The sequence below is a fragment of the Linepithema humile genome, chromosome 8 (assembly GCF_040581485.1).
Source record: "Linepithema humile isolate Giens D197 chromosome 8, Lhum_UNIL_v1.0, whole genome shotgun sequence".
Classification (NCBI taxonomy): domain Eukaryota; kingdom Metazoa; phylum Arthropoda; class Insecta; order Hymenoptera; family Formicidae; genus Linepithema; species Linepithema humile.
In genome coordinates, this window is record NC_090135.1 from 11,146,388 (window position 1) to 11,172,869 (window position 26,482).

General features: G+C 35.9%; 1 protein-coding gene across 4 annotated transcripts in view; it reads left to right on the forward strand.

Moving 5' to 3' along the window:
* SK (small conductance calcium-activated potassium channel) overlaps positions 1–26,482 on the forward strand; it is a 156,285-nt gene that overhangs the window by 58,239 nt on the left and 71,564 nt on the right. For 2 of the 4 annotated variants that reach the window (XM_012369729.2, XM_067360473.1), the window contains one exon: positions 2,952–3,164. The exons of the other annotated variants lie outside the window; for them this stretch is intronic. In XM_012369729.2, the coding sequence (XP_012225152.1) occupies positions 2,952–3,164 (213 nt within the window). The remainder of the gene's footprint in view (positions 1–2,951; positions 3,165–26,482) is intronic. 4 annotated transcript variants of the gene reach the window in all.

Below are 26,482 nucleotides of genomic sequence, written 5' to 3' on the forward strand. Positions count from 1 at the left end.
AGAGTAACCGTTGTTCAATGAAATCAGAGATTGCTGAAATATTATACACCCTATTGTATTTCAAATCAATAATAAAAATACTGTCGATTTTTCAGTAGAAAAAACTATCAAAAGTCAGAATTTCTATAAAAATTTGATTTATTTTATTTCTTAGTCTTAAACAATTTTTTTCTGAACGTTTTCTTATTTTTTGAATGTTAATGAAACCCAGACTTTTGTCGCGAGAAACTTATTAAACATAAAGTTAATAATAAAATAAAAATACCGTTGAATCAGTGAAAAAAAGCATCAAAGGTCAGACTAAAAAATATTTCTATTTTTAACTTATTTTTTAAATTAAAACAATTTTTTCTCTGCATGCACTTATCTTTCAAATGCTAATTAAAGCCTAAATTTTTACCGTAGAAAACATATATTACATTTACAATTAATAATAAATTAAAAAATATTGCCGAGTGGAAAAAGTCATCATAGACTAAAAAAATGTTAAATTTTTCTCAGTTTTTAGATTTAAAAAATTTTTTCTGTGCATGCACTTATCCTTTAAATGTTAATTAAAGCCTACATTTTTGTCGTAGAAGGTATATATTGTATTAATAATTAATAATAAATTAAAAAATATTGCCGAGTAGAAAAAGTTATCACAGTCAGACTAAAAAATGTTAAATTTTTCTCAGTTTTTAGATTAAAAAAAATTTTTTCTGAACACGTGCTTATTGTTTAAATGTCGGTTAAAATCGAAATTTGCCGTGTAAATAAACGAAATGAGCTACTTTAAGAGCTTTACATATAAATCTCCGTATAATTTATCTCTGTATTTTCATTGAATTTACTATTTCTTCCTTTGCGCTGCTTCTCCGCTAGTTTATATTTGTTTGACCGCGAAGTGTGGAATGCGGAGAGAAGCTTGATTTATTTAAATAATTTTATCATTTGATATGAAAAGAAGAAGAATGTTAACTTATACTTTGAATATTATTAATTCAATGGGATGTAATAATAACATTCTTTAATCGAGCTTGTCGAATACAGAAATCGTAGATCTAAAATCCACAAGATTCGAACGTAGATTTCTCCCTAGTGCTTTGATTCCGGTTGAATGGCGGTGTATTTGTGTTGCACGCGAATACAACATTTGGGGAACACACGGCAATACTAGTGTAGCGCCAGAAAGCGTCGTTTGTGAGAATGCAATTACAGTACTTCCATCGTGTTACGAGCTCGTTACGACGGTTAGTGTTTGTCACTTCGCAACAAGTAACGCGCGTACTCAACTTGCCTCTCTGCTGATTTCGTGTAGATCAACAACCATTAGTCTAGTCAGTAGCGTCGGAGCCAGTAGTCGGCGTAGATGACGAGCGCTTGTTTAGGAACAACGAAGGTAGAAAGCCCCGCGCGAGCGCGTCAGGACGAGCCGAGATGAAGAGGAAGATAAAGAGAGACGTCTCTCTCGCACGCCGTGAGCCGCGCGGGAGAGAAATCGTCGCCTATCCGTCATATTTCTGGGCTGGTTGCACCAACGTCGGTTACCACTTACCGCGGTTAACTAAATCCTGTTTATCTTTGTTATAGCGAAGACAATGATCCTTGTAAGGAGTAGAGAGTCGGCGACAAGAAATAATAGTCGGACCAACTTATCACCGTTGGTTAATAGCGCTTAAATGAATTCTCCTTCTCCGCGTTTGTGAAACAGCTACGTTTATTTAGCAGGAATTTAGAGTTCATTATCCGCCAGTTAAGTAAGGTTATCTTTTTGTCGGAAAAAAGCCTCCTGTGTGATAAATTTAATAAGTGAAAATTAGGTTGTGATAGATTTCACCCCGTTGTACAAACACAACTTTTTGGTGTCAAAAAATCACATTATTCATTAAAAAAATATTATCTCTTATATACGAGATTAATGGAGTTTGAGAGAGTTTTGTTTCTCTTAAAAAAGTTGGTTTATGTGAAAAGTTTTTTACGGACGATATTAATCAGTTAATCAGTTATTTAGCGTTACTGTAATTTAATTCAATTTTTCTTCTCGATATTATAATTATTTTTCTAATCTTTTATTAGTTCAAACGTAAACTTTTATATTGCAAAGTCCTATTATATTTAGAATTAAGAATAAGATAAAATAAAATCAATACTATTGAATTAGTGAAAAAAGACATCAAAGGTCAGACTGAAAATATTTTTATATTTTGGACTTATTTTCTAAATTAAAATAATATTTTTCTCAGCATATATTTATTCTTTGAATGTTAATTAAAATCTAAATGTTTATCATAGAAGACATAGAAAAAAGACTAGCAATTTGTTAATTTACACTGTCAATGCAACTGACCTTCAAGCTCAGTTGCATCATCATGAGAAACTAAGGTCAACTAAATTTTCTTTGTTTCCGTCGTAATTAGGGCTGAATTAGCGTTAGTCAATCAGAGTTAGTCATGGAGGAAAGAAATAATAAGAAGTACTCAAGTACGTCAAATGGATCTGCGTTTACTGTACTTTGATATCGCTCTTTATTCGACTCCTTTAGGGTTCCAAAATGTGGCTAATCAAGTTTATTGTCTCACCCTCACACTTTGTGATACCCTCGCCCTAACACTGTGTCCCTTATTATTTTTTTCCTCCGTAAACTTACAGCCATCCAAGGGTATTCACGGAAGTGTGTAAAGATTGAATAGCATCGTCACACAAATCAAGGTTGCCACAGCTGACGAGTATAATAAATCTTCTCTACTCGTGTGTCGCCGCCATTAAGGGCTCCAACAGCAGAGACCCGAGCGGAATTAATTGGCCGCGATAATCGTTGGTGCAACCGATCCCGTGTCCGTCCAACGTGTCTGTCTTTAAACTTGCCTTGCACTTGTGCTGTCTGTCTCGTCGTCCACCGTGCACCGCGCGACCGTCGCGACAGGAAGGAGAGGTGTATTAACCACGTGTTGTCGGTATAACGCGTCCAGTTTCCATGGTGGTGCAAGTCGTCCTCGGCGACGATGGCGGCGACGGCGCCCACCTCCACGGCCATGGCGCCCGGCCCAGCTGGCGCCGCTTCCGGCACACAGGGCGGCCAGGGCGTCGTACTCTGCCCACGTACGCTGTCGCAGGTGCGACGATCACGACTACGCCGGGCCCTCACCGAGGCGACCGCCGAGACCGTCAACTACGTCAAGACGGTGGGATGACGATTTTTCGCTAACAAGCCCTATTTTGCGCGTATACCGGCTGCTCCAGAGCGCCGCGCCTTTCCTCGACCGCAATTCTGTCGCGCTTCGATTTTTCATATTAAACGTCTCGGATAAAAAAAATATATATTTAACTACTATTTCAATGTAATAAATTATTTTTTTTTCCTCATCCATTTACATTTTTAAAACACAGAGCCGGCCGTAATTCTCGGTATTGTATCAATTTGAATATCTGCGGTCGAGGGAAGCACGCGATTTCTGGAATACCCCGTATACGAAGATGCCTTGCATAGCGTATGCACATGCACGCATAACGCGATTGGCGATGATATTAGCGGGACGTTCGACGGGGAATATCTGATGCGCACAGATGCATCGAAATGACGTCTGGTAGAAGTGGTCACGTTATGCTTCCGCGCGAGCTTTCCTTTTATGGTCCTTCACACCAGACGCCATAATTTCATTTATATGGGCGTAAAACGCGCCACAGAAACCGCTACATACGTAATGAAATTTGCAACATGTAAAAGCGTCTGAATAAGAATACGAATACCGTAAAGAAAATTTATGAAAGATATTTGCGTTTCTAACGCTTTGACGGCCGCGCACCTTGCGCGTAAATTTTCATCCATTATCGGTAAGTACTTTTTCGCAACATCGCTCAAGTCGTCTTTAACATATTTTTTGCTTAGATTAAAGTTGGTTATATTACAAAAATGAAGTGTCACAAACGTGACAACGGCCGTCAAGGTATTGACATCCCGAATTATAATATATCATATAGTGATCGAGTATGTTAGCTTTTTATTTTTTTCCAAATATATCCCATTATTAAAATTTTTCTTTTCTTTAAAGTTTTGTTCTAAAAATTTGTCAATTTGGCGCCAATCTTTATCTAAAAATATCAACTGTATTATTGTACACGAATAACAGAGATAGATTCTAATTTTAACATGATTCTTGGTGGTATACAGATGTATAAAAATATAAACGACATGAAAACAAGAGCAGCCGCAATAAAACGCCGAGGGTTTCCGCGAGGTCGGTTCGCGTTAAGGAAAGTGCATCTGGCAAATATTGATCGTAACAATCTGCGCTTTACGCCAAGCTGCATTCCTCGCGAGAGACGCGTTTCCGTAGTAAACGACGAAATACGACGCCCGAGAAATAATAAAATCCACCCTCCGGGCGATCGACGCCTCCGTATCGTACGGTCGAGCACGGAAATTTCGTCGTGTGGGTTTGGCTGTTGGCATCGCCAAGAATGCGAAGTCGTCGGAAAAGATTGCTCGTCCAAGCGTTGCGCAAAACTTTCGCGAGTTTTATCCTGCGCGACGCATACAATTTGCAAACCTTCATCACCCCGCGTTTTTCCCACGGGCGTCAACAAAATTTTTCTCAGGATACCTCGATGATGAAAAAGTTTTATATTTCTTAAAAGTAAAATTTGCACGAGCAAAAAATATTTGATACATATCTCGTTTTAAGGGAACAAATTAATAATCTCTCAAGACCAAAAAAACTACGTTACATTATAAAATAATAATACATTTATATGTAAGTGATAAATTTTTTTACGCAAAACAAAATACAGACATTATTTTCGCATTAACGTAAACATAAATCGTATAAACATTATCGCGTGAGAATTAAATTCTGTGTAATGACGTAGATTTTTGTATTTTAAAAGAACGAGAGTTTTTATGAATAGCGGAACAAGAAAATGGCGCCAATACTAAATTTGGAATTGATCCAAAAATGTCAAATTCTTGAATGTTGTGCGCGTCAATCGTTATACGTAATTCTTGATATTTCGAACTTTTCGATTTTTATCCACGGAATGTAAAAACACTCTTCGATATCCGCCCTCGTGTAGCCACCATATAAATTTCAAAGCCAGCTTTCCGTGCGCGTAGCGTTTCGCGCGATTGCTTCCGGTATTTCGACAAAAATATACTGGATTTATTACGCTATATTTTTAGTCCTTTATGTGTAAAGTTTCCGCGGCAGAATTTTCCCAGTATAATTCTTTTTAATTTCCTCCTCTAGTGGAGATATAATTTTAACATTTATTGTTTTAATGTTTTATTATTTTATCATGCTTCCGGATTAACATTCTCGACCACTAACTTGTTTTGGTGAACAAAGCAAAAGCAGAAAAACTCGATCAAAAAATTAAAAAAAAAAAAAAAAAATACATACGCAAAATTGCGAAATTATTTATTCGTTACTTTAGACGTTTATTGCTTGTCAAATTATGCTGCATAATTGAATTACATATTTATACACTATTAAATTACAGTCATTGTATAAAAGCAAGGTAAATATGTTTCTCAATTGCAGTATACACAAATGTCTTTTACTGAAAGTAGATTCAGCAAGCATGAGCGAGCTTGCGAGAAGTTTCGTGTTTCGCGAACATCTCGGCGAACTTTCAGGAGAATGGTCGCCGAATGAAAATGGCGTGCGCTTCCGTTCTGGACGTGGAATGCACGATTTCCTCCGGAGGATTCGCAGACATCTGTGGCTCCCCGATTTTCCCCGAACGATCCCCGTTCATATGCCGCTCGATGCGCGTTTCACTGTGTGTACATGCAAATGTGCCTTTCACCCACGTAGTTAATATTGGCAGCCTGTACAGGGTGATCCAGAAGCACCCACGAAGAACTTCGGCGTGTATTGTGAAGTCCAAGAATAAATTAGTGTTGTGTCACACAGACACGACTTTTACGAGGATTCTTACGTTTAAGAATCCCAAGATTTCAAGGATTTTCAAATACAAGGATCTGGAAAACTAAAAGTCCTCTAAATAAAGAATTTTAAACAAAGCAACGTTCACATGATCTAATTTAATTTTTAACATTTTTATCATAGAATTCTTAAACTCTCGAATCTTTCAAAGAATTTGCATTTTCCGAACTCTCAACTATTTTAATATTTGAATACGCCGTAGTATCTGTGAAATTTAAAGAACCAGAATATGACATCTAAAAATCTAGACATCCGAAAATCCAAAGACTCGAGGATATTGCGCTTTTGATACTCAAATCGTCGGATTTTCAACCATCAATTTTTGATCCATCGAGCTATTGTTAAAACACTATTGTTGCTCGAGCTTTCTAACACGTGTGCAGATTTCAGGACTGAGATTTTCAAGATCCTCGTGCGAGTATCTCTTGCATCAGCCACCTGACGGGCCGGCGTTCCCGGTAAGGCGGCATTACCCTGCATCACCTTGTACAGCATGCTCTCGCACTCCCCCGCCGTTCGGGCACTATCGGCGGAGAAGTTAGTTCAGTACCTCCTCTCCGTACCACCAACTCTGACCTGCATTCTCAAACGCGCCCGGGTATATCAAAGGAGAGCGCCGACCGGCGGAATTCAGCCGGCCCGGCCGCTCCATTCGCTCTTTATTCCGTTCCTTTCGTTTGCTCGTAAAGCCTGCGATCAGTGGCGTTAAAAGCCTTTACGCGTGTCAACCGGTCGACAGGCAAAGAGCACTGCGAGACGACTTAATCCGGACTTGATCAACGCAAACGAGACCGAAAGCGCGTTAGAATTACTGTTCACTCGCTCGAAACCACCGGCGGCGACGGTCTCTTTAGCTCTTTATTCGTGTACTTCTTCAATCATCCGGCTGCATTGAATTTCTCTGAATCAAAGATCTTGCTGTTTTTGAATTCTTTTTTTCAATACTTGAAGAATAAATAAGTTTTTATATATTTTTGTCCGAGATATATTAATTCATTTAAATTTGAGCTAAAACGCTTCCGATAAATTTAGATTAACTGTTTTATTTATTTTAAAATTAAAATATAATTTTATTGTGATTATTTGTATCTCAGCGAATTTGTAATTACTTTTAGAGAACTTAGATTTCAAGAATCTTAAATCCTCGAACTGTTTGAAACTATGCACTATTAATCAAGAGCCGGAACAACGCGAAATAGCAGGTAAACGGATGTTCACGGAGAACGTTGAATAAATAAAAACAAAACATAGATCCCGTCACCGTGTCGAGCGGCCATGTCGGGATTGCAAAAAAAGAGCCAGGCAGATCAGAAAAAAGCCGATCGATCTCCCGATGATCGACGGCCGCGAGCAAATATAGAACAAATCTGAAAAACGTGTTGTTCCATGTTTAAGAGTGCAGGTGAGTGTTGTATAGCCGAGCCAGCTTCGAGGCAGCTTCTACGGTTATTGAATTTCCCTTAGATCTCCCCTTCGATCATTTAAAATCGTAGCACCCGTAGTTGCACAGAATGCACAAATTTGATGCAAAATTTTGCAGCACAACTCTCTGTATTATACACTTTATATTGTATATAGCAGCGAGGGAAGTTAACAACGTGCAAGCGACGCACGTTCTTCAGCGAGAAGAGAGTTATAAAACAACGCCGGCAAATTGTTGACATTTAACTAACCTTTAAATGTTAGGGTGGGCAGAAAAACGCGTTAAAGAGAAAATTTTTATAAAAGATACTTTTTTATTTTCCATCCCCATATATACTGACAAATTTGATTTAACTGATTTTGAAATTTAACTTTAATAGACAACTCGCTTTTAAATATTTTTCCCAAAAATTCTATAATACGATAGATAGTATACGAATAAGATAAAAAATATTTTTAATTTTAATTTGTATAGTTGCGCTTTTTTTTTTGTTGATTTTTACACCTACGTTAGAATTGCAATTGGCGGTTAAAATCAGGCTATTAGAATCAATCTTTAATCAAATTAACATATATAGTATAATCTTTAATTAAATATCTGCGCTGTTATCTTTATTATACATAAAAACGTGAATTTAATTATATTCAAACGCGTAATTTTTAATTATACTAATTTCTAACTAATTGTAAACGTTAATATTGTTTCTTACTTATGCGTTATTATTAAGCTAAAATCAAATTAATATTAATCAAGTTAATTAAATTATTCGCTTTAAATCTATAGTACGATTATAAATTAAATTTCTTTCGTAATTTACTATCAAATGATACAAATTTTCAATCTCGCTCTCTTATTTCGCAAAATAGTTATCAAATACTACATGAAACCACTACGCATTGGGAAACAAAAATTAATCGGCGAAAAGCGAGGAGCTGAACAGACTCCGAGGGCGAAAATTTAATATTTAGTCCGCTCTTGTCACTCTTCTTGCGCCGCATTTTCCAACGTTTCAACGATAGTCACGGCAATCTCTCCTTCATAAATCTAAAAAAAAAAAATAAATGCGGGGAATCGCGGGCGGTTACATCGCGTAACCGACCCGCCGCGAGTGGCGCGCGGTAATGCATATTTCGCAAAAAACGCGGAAGGCGATCCTGCAGCAATGACGCCTCCGGGATTTCCGTCAGTCCGATGTCGGCGCGATGCGCCGATTATTCCGAATGACAAGCGATCGCGGCTACGACGTCGTCGCCTGGTGACGTGTTTCTGATTGAAATCTACCGATTGACATTTTATTAAAATGTCGAATTTTTACTTTAGAGCGGGATGAAAGCGGGATGAGAGTGGAAATACGGATATTGGTTTCGGAAAAAAGAACACGCTCAATTGACTTTCCTTTTTTGACTTTTTGTTCGACATGTCTTTTCTTCCGCTTCCACTCCCCTCTTTCTGCCACCGTCACATTATTTTTCTCTCGCACAAGCGACAGCGACCCAGAAATCCGTCAGTCAATGCATAATCGCGTGGCGTGGGGCGAACACGGCTCTTCCGGCGCCGCGACGTCTAATTTTACGCCGGACAGATTCGGGAATGAACTCCATGTACGTCGAGAAAGCGGGAGGGGAGAGAGTGGGAAAATTCGTCAACGGGCATATTCTTGCGGGATGCGCGATGCATGCAACGGCCGAAGAACTAGGCTAATGAGGACGAAATGCAGATTTCTCGCGAGCGGACGGGAGCGATGCCTGCAGACGGGAAATATCCTGCGCGAGACACGCGAGGATACACAATGCGAGATACATTAATGCGAGAGGAAAGTTTCCACCGCGGGGAGCTGCATTTCTCTGCGAAAATTCCGTTTCCATTTTCCCTTCGCGACTCGCAGCGTTGCACGCAGCGCTGAGATTTATAAAGACCGTAAATTCCAGCGGGAAGCGATGAGAGATTGCGATAGTACGTTGTTTTATAAGCGAAGTATGACGAAGCGAACGGAAGGAACGCGTATACGTGGTATGACAAGTAAGTTTGCGAACTCATTCTTTTTCTGAGCATGTGGTACCTCTATGAAGAAAGTATGTACGTTTCGTTGTAACATCAACTCTTAAGAGCGAGTACTATGGCTGACGCCGGCTAATTCAGCAGAGCAATTATTGCGGTGACATGTTCTTGTATTTTGTTGGAAAGCGACGGCGAACACATTTTGCTAAGAGCAACTGTGAAATTTTTAGTAAGGCTTAAATTTTCAGTGAAGAAGAAATTCAATTCGAAATCTATGAAATGATACGCAGCGTTCGATAAGGATTAGGCTGTGAAAAAAAAGAGAGATATTTCGACGTCGAAGATGATAGTCATAAAAGCGATCCCGAAAGATAAGTTTCAGAAATGCTATCATGCGCGAAAAAATTAGTTTTTATATATTGCGTCGGAAAGAGACTACTTTAAAGGTGAAAAAAGTCGGTAATGGGCAAAAAGTTTACAAACTTTCTTGTCAGACCTCGTATATTTCTAATAACAAGATATATCTATTCTGACAATCTCAATTATCATTATCGGGACAACTATTAAACAATTATCCTCGCAATGCCTACGTCTGAACGAGCGTAGTTCATCAACGACGTAAATGGCGGTCATTAAACTGCGCTCTCTTCTATAATTGTCGCCAAGCTAATTTCTATTAGTGCCGTCTGAAATATAGAACGCGGGTCTTGGCGGAGCCGAGCGAACGAGTCGCTCTTAATTCTCAACCTCGGTATTATATAAGCGATCTTCAAGGATAATTATTGCTAGAGCGAAAAGCATATGTCTTTCTTGTAGGATAATTCATCTTTAATGAGGATAAGTTTAATAACGCTCCGCGATAAGCCGAATTATCTTTGCAAACAAGCTATCAAATAAGTTTATAATAAGAAGAGACATTTTACATTGAAGGTGAATAGAAATATTAAAACTTGTTTGAATTTTTTTTTGTTTTTATTTAAATTTAAATTTCCACGATTTTTTTCGAAATTTTTATAAATCTTTAATTTTTTTTTTTTTTTTTTTTAAATATTAAATAGGAAATACTAAAAGGTTATTAAATAATTAAGTAATTTATCATTAACAATTTTAAAAATATATTTCAAGCGAAGATTTACTTGAGTATAAAGCTAATTAATGGCGCAAATTTCGCTTGAGGTGTGCTGAATATAGAATCTCATTAGGATGCTAAGTCGTTGCAACAAAAAGCCAGACGTTGGACTGAACAGTGTTTCTTGCGAGGCGAGTTCTCTTAGATAGTGCGACATGAATCTTATTCTGTAACTTCAGTTGATTAGCACAAAGTTGATCTTGATAATTTCTATGATAAACATATTTTCAGGAGAAAGAAGTCATTAATATAATACGGACAGAATAAAATATTTTCAGAATTTAGGAAACGCAAAGTTTTATACATCATCGATCGTACGAGAAAAATTTCATTTAAATAATAAAGAATTATTTATTCGCGAAAAATTTTTATTTAAATATAAACGTACCTATAGGTACGTTTATATTTAAATAAAAATTTTTTCAACTAGTTACATATTTTATGTTGTAAAAAGAACGATTAGTAGAAATCAATACGCATAGAAAATAAGCACAAAAGAGAATTTTACTTGATTAACGAATTAACAATAAAATAAAAATTTGTTGAAATAATTTTTACATTAATTACAATTTTCCATTATTATGAGACAGTTGTTATTTCAAGACACATGACAAAATTTTGCACAAAAGAATCCAAATTATAAAAAGCATTTCTCCCTTTAAAATTTTTATAGTGCCAATTAGTGACTTTTTGCTTGGCCGACGATACTCTATATTTGTTTTACATTATTCTAAAATAAAATATAACCACTCCGACAATTTTCGATAAAAAATTGTGCGCCGAGTATTGCAATGTAATTTGTCTTAAGCCATTTTAGACAGCAAACCCGATTAAAGTCCTACTTTGCGTTTATTTCTGAATTATCACCTATCTGATGAACAGAAAACAGGAGGCGAGTATATTCCCCACAAATAAGGTTGCGGATCGGCGTAACAGTCCGGTGAAAAACGAAGCTGGCTACTGCGAACACGCTCATGCCATGCCGTTGAACGTGCCGTCGTGTTTTACTACTAGCAGCCAGTCGTGTAGCGCGCCGGAATGCGGCGATGGCGGTGAACAACGTGTTTCCCTGGTCGAGCCAGTAGTACATCACGTGCCATGTCAGCCGCAGCGACTCGGATGCTGTCGTCGCAGTAGTAATGAAACGAGCGGGTTCATGGCGACGATCGAGGGGACGATTACTTTGAACGGAGCACATTTTATGACCCGGTTCTCTTTAAAGAGCGACCACTACAGATTGTTCAATGAATCTGCGGCCGGTTATATAAATTCCTAGTCCTCCGAAGGACTTAACAAATCGAGAAACGTCTCTCGGTGAAACGACAACTGCGCATTACTAACGCGACTTTTTGTTAAACACAAACTTGTTTAGCGACTGACAAAAAAAAAAAAAAAAAAATTGCATTCAGAGAGAGTTAAGAGTTGCCTCTTCTAGAATAATTGCGGAAATCATATTGGGAAAACATGAAGTTTGACATAAAAGTCGTGAAACACGAAACTATGCGAACACTTGTTCGTTAATTAATGCATGATTCAATCTAAGGAATTATAACACAGTAGACCACAATTTTTTTTTCCTTTTTTCTCTTCCTCTCTTTTTCGTTGACGAGAGAATTATAAAAAAAAATTTTCAGATAAAGCCGTAATGGCGTTCGCGCAGCGCTTAATTAATTAAATGACACGCAGTATTATAAACAACCATTAGCTTGAATTTTCGTTTATTGACATACCATGACATTTATAGACAATGAGCTTTGCTCATGGCGTGAGATCGTCATTCGTAAATGTAAATGACATATTAAATACAAAATACGTATTTTTGATTATGATTCTCAACTTTATGGCAAAATTTGCTACAGAAAGTAATTCATTAAGCTCTTTTAATTTAATTAATTGAATATATTTTTAATTTAATGTTTTTCTCAATCTAATAATATTAATGTAACTTAATTTTCAAACATTTTGGAAAATATAAACAACTGGACGTTTTGCATTTAAATTCTTTAATTGCTTTAATTAGTGAATATATTAACCATTTTATTCAATCATCGGTTTTTTGTCAACGTGAAAAAGCTCCAAGATTTCAATTTGAATTTCAGCTTCAAGATTACGTTATATTAAAAATCTTTATATTAAAAAATATAAAGATTAAAATTTTTACTATCTTTCAAGATTTAATGCAATACAAATAAGTTTATTTCCCAAATTTATAGAGCTAAGACACATTGCAAAAATTGCAAAAATATCTAAAAATAAGACATCTTAAGAATTGAAAGATCTCAGATTAAAAAATAAAATTCAATTTAGTTCACGAAATATTGTTGATTTTATATACGTAATTTTTAAAAACAACATAAGACAATTTTAAAATTTTAGATTTATCTCTCGCGCGTTTCACGATGACAAAGAGAGCGGATGAAATTTTGCAAGCGCGAACCTTGCATTCCTCGTTACGACCGTCCGAAAAAACTGCAAGGTTTTACAGCGTCGTAAGCACGGCGCGTTACATTACGGCGGGCACTTTTTCGCAGGACCTTCCGGCCTGCTCGTAAAGATGACAGTTTAAACTGCACGCTGCAAACACTGTCCGCCGGTCTTGCATTGTGACCTAAGTGCCGGGTTTAAACTCGCCGCGTTACATTACACACACGCCATATTTCTCCGAACTTTATCCCGCGCGACTAAAATGCAATTTTCAACTCGTTCTCCGAATGCCCGAGCTTTCGAGCATTACGGATAAACATGTCTCTTGGTAAAAACATTCACTTCTTATTATGCGATATTGCAAGTATCTAACGTTTTACCTTGTTAGAGCCCGTCGTGCAACGCGCTGTACTTTGCGACCTGCTCCGGGTACGGAATGCGTTACGTTAATGGAACAACAATTCGCTTCGGGCGCCTTAATGAATTGCGGTTCGGTGAGCACTGCACTTCCGATGCGCGACACACGTCGATGTCACGGGTATCTCGTTAATTATACAGCGTCCTTGTAGCGGGCTCGTTGAGTAATTAGAAGAACGCGGAAAATAGTCATCGATTGCGGACTCGCGAATCTAATCTTGCTGCGAATCAGCACGTTCGAACAAGCAAGATTGCGATGAACAAAATTCAGATAAGCAAGAAAAATACAAAGTTTCAAAGTTTTTCAATCCAAAAACAGTTCACAGAACTTGGATACAAATCAGAAATAGAAAGAAAGATGTGTTGCTTAGAGATAAAAGATTCATTTAGAATTGGAAATTTTAAATTATAAAATTGCACATTAATGCTATCGAATTTTATTTTTAGAATGTTTCAACATTTGTAAAATATTTACGGTCAAATAGTTTTTGAATTATTTAAATCACATTAAAACGCTTTGATTTATTAATAATATTTTTCTCTCCATTTTCTTCTTTTAAGATTTTAATTCGATTTTCACAAAACGTTAAGTTTAAATGAATAAAAAACTAAATATGAATCGGTCATTAGTTTCTCGCGAATAATTTATCAAATACGTAAAATTTCACCATTATAATGTAATTTTTCATATTTTTTAACTTTCAGTAATTGTTCTACAATGGATTGATTTTTATTCTAGAAAATCTCGAAAATTCGCATTTATAAATTCATCGGGAAGTAAATATTCATACGAAATTCCGCCGTCGAACAAATAAACAGAAATCGTTTTAACGACGATTGAGCGACACGGCGGTTTGATAATTCTGTCATCGCGTTTTTATATGAGTTCAGCGAACGACGAGGACGATTCGTGCCACGTGTTGCGCGCATATTGTGCACGCAGCCATGCACGGACGCCTTTCGCGAGGATTTTCGCGAGATTCGCGTGCTGAACGATGGAGCGCCGTGAATGCAAACGATAACGCGTCGCCATTGCGAATTCATAAGCTTCGCCTTCAACTAAATTTCAAATCCATGTTTCCGTCCTGGCGCTCTAGAATCTCGCTGCTCTAGAAACTGCAGGATTCATATCGGCGATATTTAGCGCTCAACATGACGGTTTATTTTTGTGTTTCACAGTATGTTTGCACACACGCGCGCGTGTACGCATACACTCGACGCGGATAACGCCGACACTTCATCGTATATTAAAAGCTTTTAATAATCTTGGTGTTTGCACATCTCGCTGTATTTAAAAAGTGTCCGCACTCCGCTGCTGCGGATTTTTTTGCAATCTCCGAACTATTGAGAGATTTTAAAACTTCAGAATTTTATCGTTCCGAAACCGTAAAATATTGAATTTTTCCACCTTAACAATTTTTCAAATGCGTTTGTTCAAACTGAGATTTTTGTTTGTTCTTTTTCAACTATTGATTTTTTAGAGTCTTAAAATATGTCGAATATTTTCCAAGTGAGCTTCACGATGACAAAATCTAGCTCGCGACGATACAGGAAAAACGAGCCTTAGGCGAGAAATTCTTCCTTCTTTATCTTCTTTTTTCTCTTCCCTCGTCAAAGAAAAAGGAAGAAAGCGGCGAAGAGAAGTCTTTTTCTTCTGTTGCTTCGATTATTCACTTTTTGTGAACGCTCACCTTGATCTAGCTTTGAACGTCTTTTTGCGCGCTGAAAGAACATGGCCGCAAGAAAGGCAACTATAAGTTTATAGACGATCTGATTTCCGCTATGATATACAGCTATTTCTCTTTCTCCAAGTTTTTTTCTCTTCCGTTCAATCCCAATCTTACAGCATATTATCATTGCCTCGGTTAAGAAAGATTTTTTTATTAAGAACTTGAGTGACAATTTATGCGTCTTTCAAATAAAATATTCTGCTTCAATTGCAAAAATAAAATTCTATTTTGATAATAATGAAATCAGAACGAAATCAATGCTTTCACTCTGCACGCGACATTTCGTTGAATATATATGCATAAATATACGCGGATTCACGGATTGGATCAACACACTCACGGATCATTGTACATCTGCGCGCGCGCGCTTATACATAATCCACCACAGAGTCTTACATAAATCATGATAATGGACACCATTAATTCCTCGTATGACGTATTGTTTCGCGCGGCGCGTCTCGCGGAATCCGCGCGGGATCTGGTTATTCGGCGTACCCTTGAATAACACGGTATTGTACCTCATGAATTATTGATACCGATATCTCGATATATCGAGTCCACGAGAAATACACCCCCGCGCAAAACAGCGGCGCGCTGCATATCGATTTCCGGCCTTCCGCGTGGAAATTAAAAAGCGATATGACGAGAGCCGCGGCAGAAGGCAATGTACATATAAAGCCGCGTACGATTAACTCCGCATAAATTCGGAATTCGGAGAGATTTGAGTTCTCGCCTTTGCGAAGACTCGAATTGTATCGACTGTGAACTTTCGAACATTTCGAACTTCGGCAACTTTGAATCATTAAACATTGGAAATTTGCAAGTGTTTGAAACTGACTTCGGCGCTTTAAACTTCGGAATTCGTATATTCTATAGTTCGGAACTTTGGGACGCGGAGGGATAAAGGCATTGCGCAACTTGGGAACTGCGAAACTTTGCACGTTTGAACTTTGTGTTCCACAAATTTTGAATCTTCGACGCATTGCCGAGACATTAGCGCTGTGAAAGTTGGAGATTTTAAAAAATGCATGAACATCAGCGGGAGCTCGTCATATCGATTGCACCTGCCACGTGGAAATTAAAAAACGATATGGCGCGCCGCAGCAGCAATATAAATCGCCTTGACATTTATGCGGAATGCGTAACAAGCTTCCACTGAAAAATTCATGAGCGAGCGTCGCGATCGAGTCGTTCGTCGATCTGCGAAATGCGAAATGTTCATTCGTTGGATTCCGCGGATCTATCACAAATCATGCGATTATAAGAACGTGTTATTAAAATACTCGAATAATCGTGCGAATGTTTATATGGTATTTTTTCTGATGCCGTTTGCATGTTGGTGCAGCAGAAGATTAATAGGATAACGTACGCTGTGAAAAAATTTGATATATTTATACATATAATAGGTGTAAAATTTACGCGATTAATACCAGAAATATACGTAAAATATACGGAAATCGTATATTTTATAAAATTATGTAATTTTATCTCTTATTGTGTACATTTTTATTTCGTAGAAAATTAAATAATAAAATATTTTAAATTTTATATAAATACACAAATTTTTGGCATTAATATTACGCACTGTGTGTAATATTTCACAAATTATAGTTATATTCTTAAAAAAGTGAATTTGTACGCGTGATGCGGTTGTACGAGTTAATTTTTTTATAATATATATGAATTTAAAAATATACAACACTTAATCGAACTAAACTAAAAATAAACATCACAGTTTTATTCCAATTTTATAAGTTGAAATAGTTTTAAATAATATTTAGTTAAAGGAAATTAAATCATTTTGATTTTCTATAACAAAGAGTTTCAATTCGAAATATCTTGAAATATCTTGTTTAAAAGACATTTAATATTTTGAATAAAAACATTACGAGAAGATACGGAACTCAAAAGTTATTCGAGGAGAGATTGGCTTTGTATCGAGGAAAGGAATCTAGGACAGCACGTGGACGCGTATATATGCAAAAAGGACACAAACCGAATATATTAGAGTACGTTTTCCTTCCTCCAATTTGCGGACGTAATCTTTTCCTTTGTGCTGCAAAAACGTTCGTCATGAAGCTCTGAAATATTTGCGCGCTGTGCATTTTACTTGTTATTGTTTTTTTTATTTTGCCTCCGCGGCATACGGGTCTCGTAAATCATAATTGGGGCGAAAGTTACATCTTCGTGTATGATATAAACGAGCTTTTGTATAAACAGGATCTCCCGTGAAATAGAGGAGAACATATATCAAGATGTACGTCATGGAATCTTTGCTTTATCCTCGAAAGAACTTATTCGGGAGTGGCGGCAAGTTGGCTTGGTTCGATATAGCATGAATTATAGCAAGATAACTGTACCCAATATAGCTTAAGAGCCAATATGATCTTATGACCACTTCTCAGTACTCGTGTTATGAATTCTGAACATGGTGATATCAGTTGATCCGATAATCTACGATAACGTGCATCTTAATACAGCTACGTCTCTAAATTTTTTAGTTTTATGGTAAATTATATATTTTTTCGACATGTATTTTTTTTTATATTCCAAATTAGAATCTTTTCTATTTTTTTTTTTTTATACAAATATTCATTTTCATGAGTTAGAGAACACTATCTTAAGTAAGGTATTATTTTACGATAAATTTATAATTCCCAACTCATCTCAATATACCGTATCGCTTTCGCGTTATTAAATCCAGCCGACGTGAATCCCGTCAAGGATTCCCGCGCTAATTTCTGACGTGCGGTGCTCGGGTTATAAAGCTCGTATATTAGTTGCCGAGAATACAGGACGAGGGCTATTGGGCAAGGGTTATTGGCAGTTTCCACGAAGGCGCCTGGACACTATCGATGGCAGTTGCTTTTATCGAAATTACAAGCTCCATATAATCGACGACGGTCACTACTTGTACTATATTTGTACGTACGTGATTCTTCACGAGAGATATCTCGATAGTGGTGAGCATTCATGACTGAAATCTCGCGTTAGATAGACAATAGTTCATTCAGAAAGAGATCTGGTCACTTTTTTCCATCTGGGTTTTTTGAACATTGTAACATTAATTTATCTTCGCGGGTTGAATAAGGCTATTAATTTTAACGTGGTCATTTTATTATGTTCCCAGATAATCAATATTAATATCAAGAAAATTATTCGAAAGTAATTGAAGAAAAAAGCAAGAGATATTTGAAATTCTTCAATAAATCGATATTATAAATAAATTTTTAATATTAATCTTTTGAATTATTTTTTTATAATTCTCGTTGTCTTATTTCTACATTTTACGTCGCTTGAAAAGCGCAGAAAATAACAGATGACTGGAATAATAACTCAGATCGTGTCTTTGATTGGAAAGCTGAGAGTGAAACGTTAATCAACTGCCGGATCACATCTCTCTCGAATTGAGACTTTTTATTCACGTCACGTGTGTCACGAACCGCGCGAGTCACAGCTTGCCTATAAAGTAATCTGCCATATAATACACACACTTTTTTATATCGATCGACAGCGAGACGCAGTTTTGTATCGCAGGTAGCTTGATGTAATACCATTGTCATAGTTAATTTTTTTTTTTATTGTTAGCATTTTACATTATGTTGATATTCCAGCTTGATATGATTAATGTTGTAAATTATTAGAGAATCTTAGAGATCCAAAAATCTAAAAATTAAATTATTATAAATTCTAAAGACAGTAGAAAATATTTAATTTCCAGAAATAAGAGTTTTTAGAGAGAACTTAAGAATATAAAAATCCAACAATTTAGGAATTTATAAATTAGATTTTATCGTAGATTTAATTCTTAACTGATGATGTGAAAAAAGTGATGCAATTAATAATGAAATACTCTTCAGATACTTTACTTTTTTTCAAATAGTTTTTCGGACGTTAATATCAATTATCTTTATTAGCTGTCTAAGAAGCACAAAAATAAGAAAAGAAAATAATGGCGTAAAATGAAGAGTTATTTATTTTATTTATTTATTTTGTGTACAAATAAGAAATAAGAGGCAAAATATAAGCTACGTTAAAGGTTAAAAAGCCGAAAGTATTAAGAACCAAAGAAAGCTTCATAATTTTTCACCGTAAATAAATGTGGAAAAGTTTCGGATAATGCTCGAACACGAGAATGGCATTTATTCTACCGTCTAATCTAATTCCGACATCCTTGTTGGGATTGCCATCGCGTCGTCGCAGGACCCTAACCGCCCAAACTTTTTATCGACGTGATTTAGGTCGCAGAATCAATGGTGTGGATTTCGCCTGCTTCGCGAAAACTTTTTTCATTTCCCTCTCGTCGCCTATCGCGTGCAGGAAAAAAACCGCAACTGCCATTTATTTCGGTATTACATTCTGCATGTCTCAAACACGAGGGATTTCTCAAGATAGCCATTTTTAAAGCCAATACTGCTGGCTTCCTAGATATTGTGTTTATCGTTAAAAGTTACGAAGTCAGTACGTCGTTAAATATTAAAAATTTAGAAGCCCTTTGAGACCAGCGAGATATTTGATATTGCAAATTTAAAAAGTTAGAACATAAAGAACTTAATTATATAGGAATCAAATCTAAAGTGAATTCAAAATATTAGTTTTACATTTAAATTTATTTCACTATGAAGAATATAATTTAAATCTGAGAAACATTTTTGATGCAACATTTAACAATGAATGTTAATAGCCTTAAAACCTTTGCGCTACCATTAAATTAAATAATTTAATGTTGAAAAAATAGCAACGGCGAACAAAAGCTGCAGTTGATATTATTTGTCGGTTTTAAAAAGTTTATCGCGCGAGTTCAATTTCCAGTTTTGTCGCTTACATTCCGATATCTTGCTCGTTTGTTTTTCGAGATATCTCTTGTTACTGCACTTGTAATTACACAAAGTATCTTAAATTTGAAATCGACGTTTTTCCAATATTAAAGATTCCAATTAAAGATATAAAAATGTACAAATATCCGATCAAGTTCCGCGAATATTAAACTCTATTTTACGTTTCTCAAATTATAATTTATAATATAATTTAATCAATATCAGAAAGCCATTATCTTATTCAGCCGAAATATCAATTTTAACGAAAGAAATTTTCTTACATTATGATCTGTAATATAATGGAATTAATTGAATATTAGAAAGCGCCGTCATCTTATTCAGCTGAAAAATATCGCTGAAATGTCAATTTGAGCGAAGGAAATTTTCGGCTGTGATGCGAAACAAATACCTCTGTGAAGTTGGCACTCCATTTTTCAAAAAATCAATTTTTTTTTAGAGTTTTGAATGCACCCCAAAGAGTTCTAGAGTTCTCCATAAAATTTATAAATAGTTCCGGCAAATTAGACAAAAAAATCCATTATTGAAAGTATGGGGTGCTAACTTCACAAAACGTTATCACAAAATTGACGATAACAGCTTAATCGTCGGAAATAATTAAAAATATCATTAGAATTATTTGTAGAACTCTTGAGGTGCTACCCAGAACTCCAACGAAAAAATTAAAATTCCAAAAAAATTTTATTCTTATTGGAACTTAGAATATTTTCTTAATCGGTGATACGAAAAATAGCGAGAACTTTTTATATATTGGTCTGAGCGCTTCGAACCTTAATAATTATCGTTAGAACTCTTGAGGTGCTACCCGGAACTCCAATAAAATAATCAAAATTCCAAAAAAATTTCTCGCTCTTCCTGACCTAGAAAATTTTCAATCGGTGATACAAAAAATTGCGAGAACTTTTTATATATTGGTCTGAGCGCTTTGAACCTTAATAATTATCGTTAGAACTCTTGAGGTGCTACCCGGAACTCCAATAAAATAATCAAAATTCCAAAAAAATTTCTCACTCTTCGAGACTTAAAAAATTTTCGATCGGTGATACAAAAAATTGCGAGAACTTTTTATATATTGGTCTGAGCGCTTCGAACCTTAATAATTATCGTTAGAACTCTTGAGGTGCTACCCGGAACTCCAATAAAATAATCAAAATTCCAAAAAAATTTCTCACTCTTCGGGACTTCAAAAATTTTCGATCGGCGATACAAAAAATAGCGAGAACTTTTTTGGAATTTTGATTATTTTATTGAAGTTCCGGGTAGCACCTCAAGAGTTCTAACGATAATTATTAAGGTTCGAAGCGCTCAGACCAATATATAAAAAGTTCTCGCAATTTTTTGTATCACCGATCGAAAATTTTTTAAGTCTCGAAGAGTGAGAAATTTTTTTGGAATTTTGATTATTTTATTGGAGTTCCGGGTAGCACCTCAAGAGTTCTAACGATAATTATTAAGGTTCAAAGCGCTCAGACCAATATATAAAAAGTTCTCGCAATTTTTTGTATCACCGATTGAAAATTTTCTAGGTCAGGAAGAGCGAGAAATTTTTTTGGAATTTTGATTATTTTATTGGAGTTCCGGGTAGTACCTCAAGAGTTCTAACGATAATTATTAAGGTTCGAAGCGCTCAGACCAATATATAAAAAGTTCTCGCTATTTTTCGTATCACCGATTAAGAAAATATTCTAAGTTCCAATAAGAATAAAATTTTTTTGGAATTTTAATTTTTTCGTTGGAGTTCTGGGTAGCACCTCAAGAGTTCTACAAATAATTCTAATGATATTTTTAATTATTTCCGACGATTAAGCTGTTATCGTCAATTTTGTGATAACGTTTTGTGAAGTTAGCACCCCATACTTTCAATAATGGATTTTTTTGTCTAATTTGCCGGAACTATTTATAAATTTTATGGAGAACTCTAGAACTCTTTGGGGTGCATTCAGAACTCTAAAAAAAAATTGATTTTTTGAAAAATGGGGTGCCAACTTCACAGAGGTGAAACAAATGACAGATTATTAGATGTCACGCTGACGATAGCAACTTTGATGCTCCCATTTATTCCTCGTTTCTCTATCAACCGCTCCCGTCTTCTACTATGTATATCAACCCTTGCATCAGTTGGGCAAAATATGTTGCTCCCTTCCTGTCGTCAACTTTTGAAGCCCGAAATTCTTGCCGGATTTCCCTGCTTAAGCGAACTCACATCCAAAGACTTTCACATCATAATTGCGTTTTGCAAAGTTAATAATTGGGTTTTGGAGACAGAGGAAAATTGACTTCGCCTCTCTCGTTTACCTCGCCGGCGGTATTTCATCATTTCACACTACGCTCCGTTCGTCTTATCGTTAATTTCGCCATTAACGCTTGATATACTAAGAAACCCATTTTCCTCAAATCCGAATTTTGATATCGGTTGTTGATTTATCTCGTGTTTGCGCGACCGAACGCCAAACTCATCGGATTCTCATTAACAGATGCTGCCAATTTACGTATATGTACACTTCGGAGTTTCGATGGAGTTAACGTTGTAGGTTAATCCTATGATGAAAGGGTCGAGCAGAGCTGAGGGTTAATGCGCAAGTAATACGAAACGCGTATATCTGCGATAGACTAATGGCGCGTCACCAACCGTAATGGACAAACGAAGGGATGCCTCGCCGAAATAGAGTAGACCGAAGGGAATGATGTTTATGCGGTGAAGTCATGGAATTCGGACAGACGAGAGAATTGTGTGACTCCGGGCCGATTAAGAACGCAATTTAGCTAGACAAAATTTATTCTTCTCATAAATATAAAAGCCTGTTGTTCCCTCTAATGTTATTACACCGAATGTCGTGCAATATATTGCAATCACACAAACTATTTGACAATAATTGACGACCAATTTTCTCTATAGAATTAGTGTTTGAACTACGTCACGAAGCAATAAAAGTAACAGCATGAAAAATGTTATTGAATATTATAAAAGTATTTTTATAATAAATTTTAAAGATTTTAATTTGTTGCTGCTTTGTGAAAATTCTAGTTAAATAATCAAATATCTACATTTTCAAGTTTGTTATATTTATTTCTGAATTGTCTGTGCAAAGTTTAGAATGGATTATAGACAGAAATAATTTTGTTCTTTGCTGCGCAAAGTCTCGAAAATTGAGAGAACGGAAAGTTGATAGAAATTTGCACTAATGAATCGAGTTGCGATAAAAAAGATATCGACAAAAGAGTAAAAGGATCCTCTGAGTAAATTTGGTCGGTTTAAGGGAAGACTTTTAGGAGGAAACTTTGCTCTTCAGATTGTCTAGCTAGACGCGATCGAAACGACGTGTTTAATCCCGCTGGCTTTCGTGGACCAAATGACCGTATATACGTTGTATACAAAGCATCCCGGAGCTATCAACTATGAGGATAGTTCCGAGACGGCCCTTCTATCTATTGATTTATGCAATTTATGCGCATTATCCGGGACGTTAATCGAACGTGATCGATGTGTGAATGCGTTAGCACGACTGTTACCTTCATAATCGCACTAATTACATGTAGCGCGCAACTGATTGCGCACATTCAGATTTGGCACCTGTCCGAAAATTCTGCAAAGCTCACCGCGAACGCAAACGCCTGCCCCAACGCGTGACACACGCCCGCGTGCCGTTGAATGTCAATTTGTACGCCGAAATTTCGCCGTATTGTTTCGCCGCGTAGCGACGACGTTTCACTGACCGAAGTACGAACATTGCTACATTATCGATTTTCTCGTTGTCGGCATCAAAGCCCAAGCCTCCGGCGGCTAATGAGCTTTCTATCATGGCGGAGGATGAGAAATTAGTTCTCACAGGCTTATAGACTCTCTCGCTTCCTTCCCCTCTTTTCTGGGCAACCGCAAGATGTATACTTTGATAAGCGAAAAAGAAAGACGCGTAACTAAATTATTGTTCATTGCGTCGTTATCGCGAGTCTCTCTAAATCAAAGTTCTGTCAAAGCGTGTTCGAAGTTAATTGCAGAGCGGACTGTAACAGTTCATTTGTTTTCCACTGCGAACTCATTTATCAGCGGAAGAATTTTAATTGTCTCGACGCGTTAACTGGCACAGTAATCAACAAGTAATCAACACAGTAGTCAAACAATAATCAAGTTATATAAATGTTATATAAATGAGAACTGGGATTTAGTTACAACTTTCAGTTGATTTTCGCAGCAAAAACATCCACTGCTTTCCCCTTGCCGATGTTTTAGTAATGAGTCAGACACAAATAACAAAAGCACGCGGTCTTCACAAAAAAACTGAGACATAAGAAGAGAGACAAACCTATCTTAAAAAAGACGTGCAAAGTCGAAAAAATTTATGAAAAATATATATAATATGAGCATTACAGTCTCAAAGACTCTAAAGCATTAAGCTTTGCTGACCAAAATCAGCATTCTTAAGTTGAAATTAAGTGCGTCTACATATGTTTAGTCACTGGCTGCGTCATGGCAACATTTTAAGCGCAAAGCACAGGCGCGCTATTATGCAACCCGATATTAAAAATGTATAGAAAGCTAAATTAAGAAATAGTTTAACTTCTAGAGCGGTATTTCTTACGGATAAGAATTTCTTATTTATACCAACAGGCGTATGTGTATAAACAAGTTGTTATTCTCAAAAAGAACGATTATATTAATATCTTTCGAAAGGAAACAATTTTTATGCTATGAAAATACTGTTATTTTTTTAGTAATTTTAATTTATAACGTTAATTTAACAAATTAAACTTCTATACAATCAATAAAAATAATAAAACTTATGCAATCAATATTTTATACGATTCTCACTTTGTTAATCACAAGAATATAAATCTTACAATTATTAAATTATTAGATTTATTGCCTTAATAATATTGAAATAAAATTGGACTTACTCATTCATATGATGTGCAGCAGTGGAGTTGTGGTTTTATCAATCTACGAAATTGATCTATAAAACACACAAAAAAAAAAAAACAACCAGATTATAGTAACTTTCAGAACAATGAGTATTTGAAAACTAATTGCACACGTTGAATTTGTTTTTTAAGTAAATAACTAGATTGAAAATGACAGGATTGTCGAAAATTTAATAGTTTCGTATAATAATAAATATGTGAAAAAATCTAATAATCATGAATTAAATGTAAATGTTTCATCGCATACTTCAAATATTTTATGTGCATTACAATAAATAATATTTTATGTGCAATATTTTGTGCGACTAACGAATTACAAATAAATGATTAATTGCTAAACGTTGCTTCGCCGGCGCCTGATGCCTCTTCTGAGTTTCTTCCTTCTCGCAGTTCTTCGAGGTACTTATATGCGTTTATGACGCAAATATGGAAAATTGCGTGATATGTTCAACGATACTCTCGGCGCGTACTTTGTCAGAGAAAGACAAAGATATAATTTGAAAATCATGATACAGAGATACAGTTGGGATACGTTCGACATTCTATAGCATCCGTAGCAGAGCAGAAAACGACGGAAAGGAAGATCGAAACGTACGTAATTAATTTTTGCACGCTAGTCGTCGATGTTATGTAACGCTCAAACTACTTGATCACGCATTTTCCATGTTCTTACGCGAAAAATACTGTACAATTTCGATTTGCAGCATAGAGCTTTCTATCTCATATTAATTATAATGTAAATATAAATTAAAAGTAAAAATTAAAATAATGAATGACAAAATAAAAAATAAAAAACACAGATTAAAAAGTTTCGAATTACCAAATGCGAAAGCTAATTGTAAAACAATCTGTCGATCAATTATTGTTTACAAATAATAATGTTCTTATCGCGATTATGATTTTGAAGGATAATTATTGTGAAAGAATATTAGTCGTATTGGAAAAAAAAACGCGCTGTTATCGAACTTCAGTCTTGTACGAGCGCCACGATGCAAAATCGCAATCGAGAATTGTGCATGTGTTGCGCCGGCGCTCTCGATTATGTATGTGTAAGCCGCCTCTGTATTCTGGCATCACTTCACACCGCAGTACAAGGCTAATCGTTCGGTAACAGCGTGTTATTCCTTCCAATACACCACTACTCTCGCATAAAAATTATCTTCCTTCAAAATCACTATTGCAGTAAGAAAACATTATTATTTGTCGGCAATAATTGATTGACAGTTTATTTTATTAATTAGCTTTCACGTTTAATAATTCGGAACTACTTGCGGTTTTTTATTCTTTATTTTGTCATTTATTATTTTAATTTTTACTATTAACATATATTTACATCACAATTAATATATGAGATAGAAAGCTCTCAATGCTGCAAATCAAAATTGTACAGTATTTTTCGCTCAAGAAGAGTATAAAAAAACGCGTGTTCAAGTAGTTTAAACGTTACATAATCTCGACGACTAGCGTGCAAAAATTAATTACGTACGTTTAGATCTTCCACCTTTTCGTCATTTCATGCTACGAACGCTACAGAGTGTCGAACGTATTCCAACTCCATGCGATGATTTTCAAGTTATATTTTTTATATTTTTGTCTTTATTGACAAAGTATGCGCGCTCGTTGGGAGTATCGTTAAAAATATCGCGCAATTTTCGTATTTGCGTGATAAACGTGTGTGAGTA